Raw genomic sequence first — 12,488 nt, forward strand, 5'->3', positions numbered from 1 at the left:
CTCAGAAGTGATTCTGTGGTTAAAGCAGTGCTCGCAACTCGGGTATACTTACGACAAGAATGAGGAGGATTAGCACTCAGCTAATGTAGCCTGCAGGCTTTCAGGAAGCCCTTGAGGAAGCTTGCAACTCCACAAAGCGAAGGCGAAGAGCGGCCCTGCACGAGAGGCCCCGCGTTCTGAGCCTGCATGCCAATTCAGATAAGACCATATGCGCGTAAACTCCACTGATCGACGCTTTCACATCGCAGCTTTATTACATCGTGGAACATAAATGAGGCCAGGTCGGCACATGAGATCTTTGATGATGCAGTAACGAGCAGGGCACTAGCTTGCGAAATGTGGGGGTGTCGTTGAGGAAGACCCATTTCCTCCTCAATTATGGGGATAAGTGGTTTGTCGTGATAATAAAAACCCGAGAATTGTCACCGCTTACCATCTTCGTAACGACCTCTTGTCATTGTCGTCTGCCTCAGCCTTGTCACTGGCGACTCTGGTTGTCGCTTGGGGCGGCACTTAACGATTTTGGTGGCCCGTCTTTTACTTCTGATTGTCTCTGGATTCTCTCTATCCTCATCACTTCGGCCTCGTTTCGTTACCGACGCGACCACTGCGCGGATAATCACCAAATTTGCGACTACTGCACGGAACTATTGGACTGCTATTTGATACCTAGGATCCGCAGAGCACCTGTAACTAATGTCAAAGCGAATGTCGAGGATGTCCTCCTCGAGACGCAGCTATGCGGGGTCCATGCACGAAAGGCGGGTGTCGAAGTACCGAGTCTCAGACGAGGATCTTATGAGGTGTGTAGTGCTAGATATCTCCCGTGGTCCGTACTCATATTCGTCTTCAAAGTTTTGTGCTACGCGTAGCGTACGTCGAGTCATGATCTTATTTGCGACCTAAGTGACTTAACGCTTGCTCTCGATGCCGCAGTCTGTTGAGCTATCAGATGCAGCCGAAGGCAGTAGAGCCACAAGCACACGCTGAAACGGCACGGGAACGCGACTACTCCTCAAGACTGTCTGGAGCAATCTCAGGATCCATCGTGTCTATCGGGGATGTCTTCAAGGACTATCGAGATGGCACGAAGGTTGTACGCTTTCCCAAGGACTTGCTGAAGGTGCTGGAGCAGAAACTGCAGGATATTGCCATGGGAAAGGACCCAGCGTATGTTAGCCATGCGTACTGCATTTTCTTTGGAGTGTTCATCGCGGAATACTCAGATACTCGGACCAATTAATCCGGCGTACGATGGCCGTCTTCTACGGGCAAGTCAAGGACGAGAGCTTCAGACGACAGATGAAGGAGAACCGCAAGATCGAAGAAATGATTCTGATGTTTGCCACGAATGCCACGAACGTCCTCAGAAAAGAACCCACTCTTGCCGGCGATGGCTGGAAGGTCGAGCTCAACAACCACATCGCACAATTTATCAAGTTACTCAGGGAGTGCTTGAAGAACGTTAGCCATGTGTCCTCCGAGCTCACTGCTAGGCTCGATATGTACACCGCCAAGCTCGCCCCTTCCATCGCCCAAACACAAACCCACAGCGACTCCGGCTACGACTCGTCTTCTACCCGAGACTCTATGTATGTTTCGTCCAAACGGCTGAGCACAAGCGTCAACGACATGCCTTTGGTGTTAACAGCAGCGAAGCTGTTTAAGATGCAAGCGGATGAAGTCCAGCGCGAGATTGACGAGCTCAGCAAATCCTGTGACGAGAAGGTGCGCAAACACCCTCTTGTTCCAAATTCAGAGACTGAACACGATCCAGGCAGCTTTAACGGACCTAAAGGTAGGTGCGGACGTGGTCAAAGATAGTATCATCCTTGACTGTTTATGTAGACATGCCTCAAGAACATTAACGCTGGTGCGCCATTCCCAGGTCGTCGCGAAGACTTCGATAGCGAAGCGGCTTGGCAGCACTGGCGCACTCTCGAGACGTCTCACCTGTCACAACTCATGGTTGTGATGGTGCAATTCAACCCCGAATTGGCAAAGTCCACCCCCGCAGATGCCCTGCCGCAGTCGGCTGCGAACGGGCGACCAGGGTCAGTATACAGCTATGCGTCATCGCGTGACTCGTTATATGGCACATCTGCCTCACGCCATGCTTCTATTAGCAGCCGGCATTCGTACCGTGCTAGCCAAGGCAGCGTCCTGGCGCCAAGTAGCCCCGACGGCGCAGGCGCTGAGGTGGAAGACGACGAGGATGTCCCAGTGGGCCACCACTTCACCTTCATCCCGCCAAATCCGCGCAAGTACTACAAGCGTTTGCTCGAGTACTGCATTGCTGCGGATTTGGAGGCGATGCTTAGCCCAGCCGTCGGGGACGATGACGAGGTGTCCTTGGGCATTCTCTCAGCGCCTCATATCGAGCTGATCAACGAATGCGCATTGCGCTGGAGGATAGGGCAATCGTATCGTGCGGCCTGCTTCCTTGACATTGTCAAACAGTTCTATGAACGCAATGAGGTGCCTTTGGAATGCATTCCTGAGGCGCTGTCCGCAATTACCAAGATACAGCACGAGAACGAATTGCCGAAGTGGCCGATACAAGATGTAAGTGTATTGTTAAGCAAGCTTATTAGACCAAACAACTCAATTTATGTAGAGCGACTATCTGGCTCAGATATATGGCTCGCTCTTCAACATCTTCCTATCATGTCTCTACCACTGCATGGACGCCATACCGAGTCTCAAGCCCTCGGAGATCGGCCCCTACCTCCAAATCCTCGAAGCAATCCGCGAAAGCGGGCTCCTCGAGCGTTTCGAGAACGACATGACTGCGCGAATAGCTGACGTACAAGAACAGATCCGCTCGGTTTCTGGGCGGTGGTACGACGAGAAGAACCGTGACCTGCACTCGGGCGCAGGCGCGGGTGCTAACTTGGCGCTGCCGCTCTTACTTATGACAGACGAGATCGAGAAGTCTGCCAAGGCTTTGGACAAGCGGTTCCCTGAGCCGCTTCTTGGGTACGTCCGCACCGCCCGTCGTGAATAATTTGAAGGCCTAAACCGCTTTTTGCAGGCAAATCGACATCGTATCCCTATACGTCGAAGTTGTCATCCCTCTGTTATTGCAGGACCTGGATGCGTCAAGCAAGCCACTGTTCGAGAACTCGAGGAACGGCCCCACACCGGGGGTGCCTATTCAAGACGTCTTCGCGTTATATCGTCGCACAAAGACGCTCATGGAAATGTACCAAGCCTTCTGCCCGAAGTGAGTCTTTCAGGTCGATCCATTTACTGCTGCCTCTAACCTTTTGCCAGTGGGGATGCTGAGTTTGACATTGGCGGCTTCTTCGAGCCGTATGTGTTGCAGTGGCTGATAGACACGGACAACAAGACTACCCAATGGGTGCAAGCTGTAAGTGTGCTTTTTGTACGCATCCTCGACTTGCGGCTAATATGATTCTCCAGGCCATTGCAGCTGACAATGTTCGTACCCTTCTTTGGTAAATCGAGATTCTTCTGACAGCTAGATTAGTTCCAAGCAGAAGGTCCTGAAGGTCACAGTTCATCAATCATCGACCTCTTCGACTCGCTTCGAAGTCCAGTATCGTTCCTCGAGGATTTGCAATGGACCGACGAGTATCAAGAAGCCAAATTCTACACGAGTCTGTCCAAGGTGATTTCTTTTTCTTTTAAATATCCACGTACATACATGCTGATGTTATTGAAGACTATCAGCAAGGCTGTCGAGCACTACTGTCGTAGTATGGAGGAGCTCTTCATGCAAGAGATGTTCCCTCGCCCGACTGACCACCTCCAGCCACAAAAGTCGTCTGCCTGGCTCGAGAAAGCGAAACAGCTTGCAAACTCTTCTGAGAAAAAGCTGGAACCTTTCACTTTCCAGCCCGAATCTTGCGTCAAGCTCAACAACATTGATGCCGCTCGACGACTTCTGGATAATATCTACGCCCAGATCCAGGCTGACAGGAAGGCCGAAGCTTTGAGTTCGATGACACCGGCCGTACCGGAGAAAGACATCAAACCACCTCGCTTCCTGTTCACGGTGAAGATCGTCATCGCGGAAGGCCTCGTACCGCTGGATAGCAGCCCATCATCACGGTTCGATACGTTCGTTACCCTTAGTGACGAGCAGGGCAATCGTCTTGCCAAGACGCGGACAATCTACGAGACACTCAGCCCTCGATGTAGGTTCGAGCTTCGCTCCAACTCCGATTTTTCTGACTATCGCTGGCAGGGGAAGAGACTTTTGATCTCTCAGTGGAGAAGCCGCTCTGGTTGATGGTCAGCGTCCGCGATCGTGCGCTTGTGGGCAAACACGACACTGTCGGACGGGCATACATTTGTCTAGACCCGCGGCGGTATGGCGACTTCCTGGCGCACGATCTGTGGCTCGACCTCGACTCTCAAGGTCGCATCCTACTGCGAATTAGTATGGAAGGCGAGAAGGATGATCCGCAATTCTACTTTGGCCGCGCCTTCCGTTCGCTCAAGCGCGCAGAAAGCGATATGGTCCGAGTGTTCATTGACAAGGTTAGCAATCTTCGTACCGAAAGCTCGACAACGTGACTTACACATCAGGCGATGCTTCCTCTAGATTTCTCCCTTCATCCGATTGAACATCTCACGGCCTGTCTTGAAGTCACTCACGAAGACTGGCAGTCTAAGCATTGATTACAACAAAGCAATTGGAAATGTCACGGCGCTGTACCGCTCGGCATTGGGTAGCAACAACTCCGAGGTGCAAGTCCCACTGCCGTCGTCTGAGAAGCCTCGTATACGGCCGGAAGACTTGTCAGACGTGGAGATTGAACAGGCCATTACTCCCGTCTTTGACTTCTTCGACGCTAATCTGCCCACGCTCAACACCTACCTTAGCGACTCCACCAAGGAGATGGTCATGACACGTGTTTGGAAGGAGATCCTCAACGTGATTGAAGGCCTCTTAATCCCACCGCTGTCTGATGTTGCCAGCGACATGAAGCCTCTGACAGATAAGGAAGTCGACATTGTGTTCAAGTGGCTGAAGGTGAATACGGTTTCGCTGTTCGCCAGGATATATCTGTCCTCACCCCATCCCCATTAGTTCTTGAGAGACTACTTCTATGCTGGAGGCGAAGGTCCGGTGCCCTTGGAGACTCTGCAGAACCAAAGATACCGCGATGTTCTCTCCATCCGTCTATACTATGACTGGCACACGTACGTACCTGCTAAACTTGAATGGAGCTGTCTATTCATCAGCAATTTTATAGCGATGCTCTCATGGAAGAATGCGTCCGCATGATGCAGCAGAGCCTTCGTGATTCACCCTCTGTAAAGAAGCGTGCCAAGAGCGTGTACCAGCAGCGCAATCTGGGGACCATCAAGGACCGCAAGAAGCAGAAGCAAGAGGTCAAGGAGGTTTCTAATGGGGAGACCATTCTTCGTATTCTCAGAATGCGGTACGTTCCGCAATGCAATTTTGTCGATGTGGCTGTGCTGACTGGCTTCTGCGCGCAGTTCCGGCACGTCAGACTTCATCGCCCAGCAGCTTTTCGCGATGAACAACATGCAGGCTGAGCGCGAGGCCCAATCGCGGGAGACGCAGAAACGCAAGCTACAACGGCCCCGGCAACAGGATGCTGTCCCGCTCGTTCCCGCAGTCCCTCCGGTACCACCCAAAGCGCAATCATAGTCGCTTCTCGGAACTCTTCGTGATTCTTCCCTCAAGGACGTATACCACACGCACCGCCTCTTCTATGCTATACCTTCATTTCTTCTGTCTGCATTCCCAATGAGTCTGATTCCACATCCCATTCCTGGTGTAATTATCCCTGCGCCTTGTAGCCTTCCGTCGTGTGTGCTGGTTGCCACATCAAAGTTGGACTCTGTACTCGGTCTATCCCAGAATCAATTATAATTCACATATCTGCTCTCGGCTTTCCTCGGCTACAACCTAGCTTGACGTGGCGCAGTAGACTAGTTCGCTGTGACGACAGTTCTTGTGAGAAAAGAGTTGGGCTTCCATGATACAATGCACTCCGGGTCGCTGATGGACATTGCACGCAATGGATTAACCGCTCGTGGGCATCAAATGGTATACATTACAGATAGCATTGAACGACTACACGAAACAGCGTTGACCACCGAACATAACATTTAAGCATATAAATCTAACTAAACGAGTGCCCGCTTTTTTACGGTCTACTTAAAGAATGAGGGGGAAGGTCTCGGAGAAAACATATAATAACATGTATAGGGTCATATAAATCTCATCATACCGCGGAGCCAATCGCGCCCTTCGTCGATGTGCTGCGTTCGGTCTCCTGCAGGGACCTTGACGACCATTCGACGTCGCGCTTATCGTTCACGTCGACCATCTCATGCTGCTCGACGTGCACGAAGACCTGTTTGTGCGAGAGGGACAGATGTTGTTAGCGTGGGATACGCGCTCGGGCATGGGGCCGGGCGTCCTTACCTCCGGCCGGGTCGTTGTTGACAGATTGACGACGTCGAGCTGAAAATAAAGAGGCGTCAGCAATGCACGAGGAGAGACGCAGCCCAGGGTCGCGCGGACGCCGCGGAACCGGACAAGGGGCAGACAGACAGACAGCAAACACTCACCCGCCGCCCGCCGCCGCCGACGCCCATGTCGCGGCTCTTCTGGTCTGTGTGCTCGCTCGTCTGGTACCGCCAGCCGGAGCGCGAGTTGAGGCTCGACATGAGAGAGTTCGTGTACAGCTTCGCGAGTGGGAAGTTGAACGCGAGGTGCCTGGGCCCCAGATGGTATGTCAGGAACGTCCTTCTCGTAACGAGCATCAAGGGGTACTCACAGGCCGGTAGGCTGCGTGAAGCAGGGTCAGCCACGGGTAGCATGCGAGGAGCCACGGCGGACTTACCGTGGAAAGGTACACGACAAGGTCGATGCTCGCCCAGACGGCGGTGAGCAGGCCATTCTGGACGGTCACTGCGGGGCCGTCAGTACGCAATGCACTACAGGATACGATCGCAGTGCTCACGCCGGATGATCTTGTTCAGGATGTCGTCTGTCCCGGAGAACCCAGTCTTGTGCCTGCGCTGGAGGGCGCGTCAGCCGCAAAGCGCGCGAGTGTGGAGGGAAAGAGGGGCCGTACCAGGTGCCAGGTAAGCGAGAGCGTGATCATGGCATCGCAGACGGCCGCGCCGATGAGCCAGATGATGACGATAACCTCGAACTTTTGGAACTGCTCGAACTGCGGGACGAAGTGGATTGCGATCGCGGTGCCGACGCCTCCGACTATGGCATTTCGAGCAATCAGCGCGCCGCACCGTAGATGTAGCTATGAGACGCACAGAACGATGTAGAGGCGGTGAGGGAGATGATGGCCACGACCCACAAGTTGTTCGTAAGAACTTTGACGCGCCAGGCGAAGAACAGCTGCACGGTGCAGGAGATGATACCCTGGGCAGGCCATGAAAGGTTAAGCTTGGGAGACGGATATCAGCGGGGCGGAGACGCACCACCATAGCGGGATCTGCAGGGCATACGAGCACGTTTGATCAGAGGACATCTCTCCAGATAGACGATGATTGCGTACCAGTAGCGAACACTGTTAAAATCATGAGCTTCGCTCATCAAAAGTCTCGACGACTTACTTACCCCAGTTTCCCGACTCAAGATAGGGGACATCCCCTGTACGCCATGCGCATGTGGTGTTAGTGATGTGGATAATCAGAGACTACAAAGGGCGTACCAAAGTGATTGACCAGGTTGTCGTAGATCCAGCAGATATCGAAGACACAGTTCGTCGTATCTGCGATGAGAAGACCGACGACCTGATACAGATGTTGAGCGCGCTCCGTCTACCGGACCAAGTCGACTCGGCGTACCAGGCACTTCAGCCAAATGCGATCCCTTCGGACAAGCGGTTAGTGAGGGTTCGCATGTAAAGGGTAGCGCCGTGCTCACTTTGGATATCTGGAGTAGTAGAAGGTACACTGAGTGACCATGATGCCGTAGAGGAAGACATTGAGGAAAGTGCCGACAAGACCCGGACCTTGCCTGGAGTGCGAGTGAGAATGTCCGAAAAAGCGTTTGAAGTGACGGAGATGCTCACGCGACGGACGCTGGGTTGCCCATGTTCTGTGCGCTGCTAAGGCGAAACATGGGCGAAGTGTTCGCTATATATCCCTGTGCCTCCAAGAAGGATCAAATAAGCTTCTCCAAGACGTTCTCGGCTAATGGCGAGGTCCTTGATGATCGTGTCAATGTCGCAACGAACTGAGGCGGTATGATAAGAGGGTTTCCCACAGGACGTGTTCGCAGTCGAGCATGCCTATCACCGTCGACACTATATAGTAGGCCCGGAGTAGGGTCACATGTGGCGTCTATCATCGGGATTAGTGGGCAACAATAGCAACGACTCCGATTTGCCAGCAGGGAGACAAGCCGACTGGTAGTGAAAAAATTGACATAGACACCGCCAGCTGGAGAAGCTGACCGACGGTCACCGGGTGGAGTGATTGCAGCTTTCTCGCGAGTGCGAGTCGCGGACTGTCAGATTGCAGAGCCACCGGCTCTTGGACGGCTCCAGCTGGAAACGGCAGACACGGCCGTAGGAAGCATGGGCTGACCAGGTGGTGCAGCTCACGTAACTGATGGCTGGCTACATCTTCGAGCATAGAGACGGAGCGACTAGAGCGTTAGTGGGGAGAGAAATCTTCTCCGAGGACTTCCAAGAGAAGAGGGTGATAAATTCTGGTTGCGGCGATGTTGATGAAGCATTGCTGCGAAGCTGACCGGGACGTCCAGGAATTGCGCTGGACCTTTCTTGTCCCATCGCTTTAAATGCTCCCCGAATACGGCCACTCTGAGGCCAGCCCGCGCCCGTCGAGAAAGACATGGTTCGCCTGGACCGTCGACTGCCTGGCGGGCCACCGAGCAGTGTGTGGTGATGGGGTATCGTAGCTCAGGTGGAAAGCGAGCCCGCCCCCGGCTTTGCTGGCCATATCTGAAGCATCTAGGGATGTCCATATTCGGCGGCTGCCCTGTGGCATCACTTTTGATTATGATCGAGATAGAAGCCTCTGATCAACTTTTGCCCGATTTGGAAAGTCTAACCCACGCAGAACTCTCTGCCATATTTGACAGCATCCGTTCCCGTGACCTGTTGCGCTCAAACCGTGGGTATGTCCAAATCCGAGTCCAGAATGTAATGCGAGTGCCCACTACCCCGCCAGGGTGCAGTTGGCAAAATAATTTTGGCTACTGTTAGCCGCATTTGATGCCTTCAAACCTCAGTTACTTACTAGCGTTGTGCACATGCAAAGTCTTCTGTGGCCTTCAATGGAACGCATTTCATCTTACAGCATCAATGTTTCTAGCCGAGGTTACCATCTCGTCCGCGTATTCACACTGAATGTACAACTTCTCACGAGGCATGTGCTACTTGTTGCTTGTATTTCGGTACATCTTGGTTCTCTCCACAATTTCTAATGGCCAGCCCAATTGATAACCCTTACACACCCTGGATACCAAGTTCTTCCGCAATAATCACTGTGGCCTTCTCCGCGACGACGAGCGTGGTCGAGTATGTGTTCTGTGCGGTGATCGTCAGCGGATGCACCGTTTGGTCAAGAAAAGACTTACTGCCGCAACGTTTGACGGAGGGATGGAAAGGTCTGCCTGAAGTGAGTCTGAGTGCTCCGCTAAACAACGTTGCACTTACCCGCCACCTTCAGACCCTGCACGCCGTAAACGTTCAGCTTCGAATCCACGACACCACCCTTATCGCGAGGTTTCATCGCACATGTGCCCAGCTGCACGAGCCATCATCAGCCGCCATCATACCAAGATGTCTCGAGACTCACCGAATGCCAGGCAGTTTGGACTAGGTAGTAGTGGCGGTAGTGAGAGTGGTGGTGATAGGTAACGGTCAGCAGCTATTTGCGACAGCAAAACGACGACTACTCACCAGCTTTGCGCGTGTACTCGTCAATGGCCTTCTCGTCTTCCTCCGTGTACACAATGTCGGGCGCACCGACATCCACGGGTTGGATCTCGCCACGGCACAGCGCCGCGCTGCCCTCCGCAAACTGCGGGTGGTTTGGCACGTACTCGCCGCGGTAGGATGGCATGCGGCGGGCGTACTCGCGGCTGCGCTTGTACCCCCACGTGAGGAGCGCAAGGTCGTCCGCGGCCTTGAGGAAGCCCGTCTCGAACTCGGGCAAGGCCGTCGGGTCGGTGCCGTCTCGGATGTGCACGAAGCCGAGCGAGGTCGCATGCTGGACGTAGTAGCCGACGCTGAGGTATTTGCGGGCCGGACTCATGGTCGGGTCGCCGACAAGCATCGACACCGGCCCGAACCACATCACGCCCTTGTCGGGCGCGTGCAGGTAGTAATCTTCCCACTTCTTCGTGAAGGCGGGCCCGATGGCCTCCAGCTCCTCCGCAGTGGGGCGGAGCTTGATACCGGCGTCAAGGGCACTAGAGCAATGTGAGTGGACGCACGGATACGTGTATAGGATGAACCTACTTCGAAGACATGAGCCCCGAGCCGTCCTTCTTCCACTGCGTCGACCATTCTGTGCGCAGTGAGCTACACCCTGAGGACAAAGGCAGTGCACTTACTGCCAAAGTCAGCTTCCTGGTTACGCACGATGCCATCAATAGTCTCCGAGTCTTCGCTGGCAAGGTACGGCGCGAAAATAACTGGATGGTCTGTCCAGTCGTGAGACACGGCATGGGCGGGGAACCAGTAGCGGAGCATACCTTGATAGTTCTCACCGACGCCAGGCAGGTCGACCAGTTGTTTGACACCAGCTTTCTCGAGCACTGCCCTGGCACCGATGCCTGACCGCTCAAGAATTGTCGGAGACCCAAACGCGCCCGCTGACAGGACGACAAGTCGCTTCGCCTTCGCGACGAGCACCTCTGCGGATGCATTTGGGAACACCTTAGGGTTCTGCACGTACTCAAAGCCGACGGCACGTGTGCGTCTACAAAACTTCTATGTGAACAAAGAGACACGAAGATAGACACGGATCACGCACTCGAAAAGAACACGCTTGACGAGGTGGCCCACAGTGAGGGTCACGTTCGGGTGCTTCTTGTTGTACATAAAATGATGGGCCACGTCCGAACGCATGCCCGACTTCGAGATCCACCTGCGATCACAGCTGTCAGGCGAAAAAAGATCTCCACAAGTGTACAGCCACGAACGCACTTCTGCCAGCGCTGCAAATAGTCTAATTAAGCGAAGTTGCCCCTGTGCGCAGCAGATGTCACGACGCACCCCGTACTTATCGACATCGAACAGGTTGTTCGGGTCGTCTGTGACCCCGCGCTTGGGGTCCCACTGTGCGGCGACGTCGAGGAACTGCTTGCCAATGTTTGTAAAGATACCACCATACGAAACACGCAGTGGGCCCGAGTAGCCGTGCACGTCATCTTTCCCGGGTGCGACGTCGTAGGTTTCCGTCTGGCATTGCAAGCTCGGGTCAGCGGCGCACGCCACGAAGATTCGCATTGCGCTGCACCTTTTTCAGCAGGGGAATGAGGTCCTTCGACCCCCAGCCCGGGTTCGCGAACACTGTCTCCCAGTCGTCGTAGTCCGACGCGGCAGCACGGGTGTACATCATGACTGTCGCCCCGTCGTCAGCACCAAAAAACGCACTGCCAGCCACGACAGGTGGGCCTTACAGTTCACACTGGAGCCGCCGCCAACACAGTTGCCGCAGGGCACGATCGTCTGGCGGCCCTGGAGCGCCGGCTCGGGGTTCGCGACCATGAAGGACACGACCTTGCTCGTCGGCGCGAGGTGGCTCAGGTAGCGCGCCGGCTGGATGTGCGCGAGGTCGTCCTGAACGTGCCCGCCAGACTCGACGATGAGGATCCGGAGCGTCGGGTCTGCATCCGCGAGGCGGCTCGCGATAAGGCACGCCGCGGTTCCTCCTGCGAGGCGTCATAAGCAGCGCGCGCGCAAAGGGAGAGCATTACGATATCACCTCCGGCGAAGATCACGTCGAACTCGGTGGGAGCAGAAGACATGGTTTGCGCTGGTAGAATATGGATGGTGGTATGTGGGTGTGGGAAGTATCGAGCGCAGTTCTCTCGCCTATATACTTTCCTCGGGTGTCTAAGGCATTAACGAATTTCAACGTTTCAACCTTTGGTTAACGAGGACCCCTGACAATCGGGGAGAATGTCTGAGGCCAATTCGTACTCGAAATGGCCATCGGGACCCCCGACGCGGAGACAATAAAACACTAATATCTGAGGATGATCCGTTCTGGGTATGTGTCGGTTTCCTTCTGGGTTAACTGCCCAAAGATGAGGCAGCTTTAGGCCTTATTCCAGCCAAATCAAGCGGATTCGCCGAAATTCCGCACGTATCCGGCGCCGCCGTCCTCTGAAACGATAGATGTAGTTTGAGATCTGAGACCACATTTGCAGCTTGCATAGAGGTCGCTTCTGATCATGCGATCATGACCTATCGGTACCCGGTACTGTCCCCGACAACAAACCTTCTCACCTTTTAGACTGTTATGAAGCT

General features: G+C 54.1%; 3 protein-coding genes across 3 annotated transcripts; 1 reads left to right on the forward strand and 2 right to left on the reverse strand.

Annotated features, from left to right (window-relative positions):
* The first annotated feature begins 585 nt into the window (after positions 1-585).
* PHACADRAFT_261272 (uncharacterized protein) lies at positions 586-5,893 on the forward strand. The gene is made up of 18 exons (XM_007398961.1): positions 586-803; positions 856-873; positions 937-1,170; positions 1,227-1,728; positions 1,778-1,798; positions 1,849-2,054; positions 2,127-2,565; positions 2,618-2,979; positions 3,035-3,226; positions 3,277-3,373; positions 3,427-3,444; positions 3,494-3,634; positions 3,689-4,163; positions 4,214-4,509; positions 4,574-5,005; positions 5,063-5,175; positions 5,229-5,417; positions 5,476-5,893. The coding sequence occupies exons 1-18, from the start codon at positions 718-720 to the stop codon at positions 5,648-5,650; spliced, it is 3,996 nt and encodes a 1,331-aa protein (XP_007399023.1). The 5' UTR covers positions 586-717; the 3' UTR covers positions 5,651-5,893.
* A 147-nt stretch (positions 5,894-6,040) lies between these two features.
* Positions 6,041-8,217, reverse strand: PHACADRAFT_261275 (uncharacterized protein). The gene is made up of 15 exons (XM_007398962.1): positions 8,052-8,217; positions 7,904-7,996; positions 7,825-7,849; positions 7,689-7,770; positions 7,595-7,627; positions 7,533-7,544; positions 7,456-7,469; positions 7,288-7,396; positions 7,089-7,231; positions 6,975-7,032; positions 6,855-6,922; positions 6,789-6,799; positions 6,580-6,727; positions 6,434-6,472; positions 6,041-6,362 (listed from the first exon to the last, which is right to left on the reverse strand). Exons 1-15 carry the CDS (start codon positions 8,072-8,074, stop codon positions 6,231-6,233), a joined length of 990 nt encoding a protein of 329 aa, XP_007399024.1. The 5' UTR covers positions 8,075-8,217; the 3' UTR covers positions 6,041-6,230.
* A 1,082-nt stretch (positions 8,218-9,299) lies between these two features.
* On the reverse strand, positions 9,300-12,117 carry PHACADRAFT_126707 (uncharacterized protein). The gene is made up of 14 exons (XM_007398963.1): positions 11,941-12,117; positions 11,636-11,887; positions 11,473-11,576; positions 11,229-11,414; positions 11,160-11,170; positions 10,987-11,100; positions 10,706-10,932; positions 10,565-10,654; positions 10,470-10,518; positions 9,909-10,420; positions 9,805-9,824; positions 9,663-9,753; positions 9,584-9,615; positions 9,300-9,533 (listed from the first exon to the last, which is right to left on the reverse strand). The coding sequence occupies exons 1-14, from the start codon at positions 11,981-11,983 to the stop codon at positions 9,453-9,455; spliced, it is 1,812 nt and encodes a 603-aa protein (XP_007399025.1). The 5' UTR covers positions 11,984-12,117; the 3' UTR covers positions 9,300-9,452.
* Positions 12,118-12,488: the final 371 nt, after the last annotated feature.

Source organism: Phanerochaete carnosa (assembly GCF_000300595.1).
Source record: "Phanerochaete carnosa HHB-10118-sp unplaced genomic scaffold PHACAscaffold_8, whole genome shotgun sequence".
NCBI lineage: Eukaryota > Fungi > Basidiomycota > Agaricomycetes > Polyporales > Phanerochaetaceae > Phanerochaete > Phanerochaete carnosa.

Bases quoted from the DNA above. Each gene is read 5' to 3' on its own strand.
- PHACADRAFT_261272 (XM_007398961.1), top strand. From the start codon at position 718: ATGTCCTCCTCGAGACGCAGCTATGCGGGGTCCATGCACGAAAGGCGG. The intron at 2,566-2,617 runs GTAAGTGTATTG...CAATTTATGTAG, and splicing joins CGAAGTGGCCGATACAAGAT to AGCGACTATCTGGCTCAGAT. The intron at 5,418-5,475 runs GTACGTTCCGCA...TTCTGCGCGCAG, and splicing joins CTTCGTATTCTCAGAATGCG to TTCCGGCACGTCAGACTTCA.
- PHACADRAFT_261275 (XM_007398962.1), bottom strand. From the start codon at position 8,074: ATGGGCAACCCAGCGTCCGTCGC. The intron at 7,628-7,688 runs GTACGCCCTTTG...CATGGCGTACAG, and splicing joins CAACCTGGTCAATCACTTTG to GGGATGTCCCCTATCTTGAG. The intron at 6,923-6,974 runs GTGAGCACTGCG...ACGGCCCCGCAG, and splicing joins CCTGAACAAGATCATCCGGC to TGACCGTCCAGAATGGCCTG.
- PHACADRAFT_126707 (XM_007398963.1), bottom strand. From the start codon at position 11,983: ATGTCTTCTGCTCCCACCGAGTTCGACGTGATCTTCGCCGGAG. The intron at 10,933-10,986 runs GTGCGTGATCCG...GAAGTTTTGTAG, and splicing joins GTCAAGCGTGTTCTTTTCGA to ACGCACACGTGCCGTCGGCT. The intron at 9,825-9,908 runs GTGAGTAGTCGT...ACTACTACCTAG, and splicing joins CGAGTACACGCGCAAAGCTG to TCCAAACTGCCTGGCATTCG.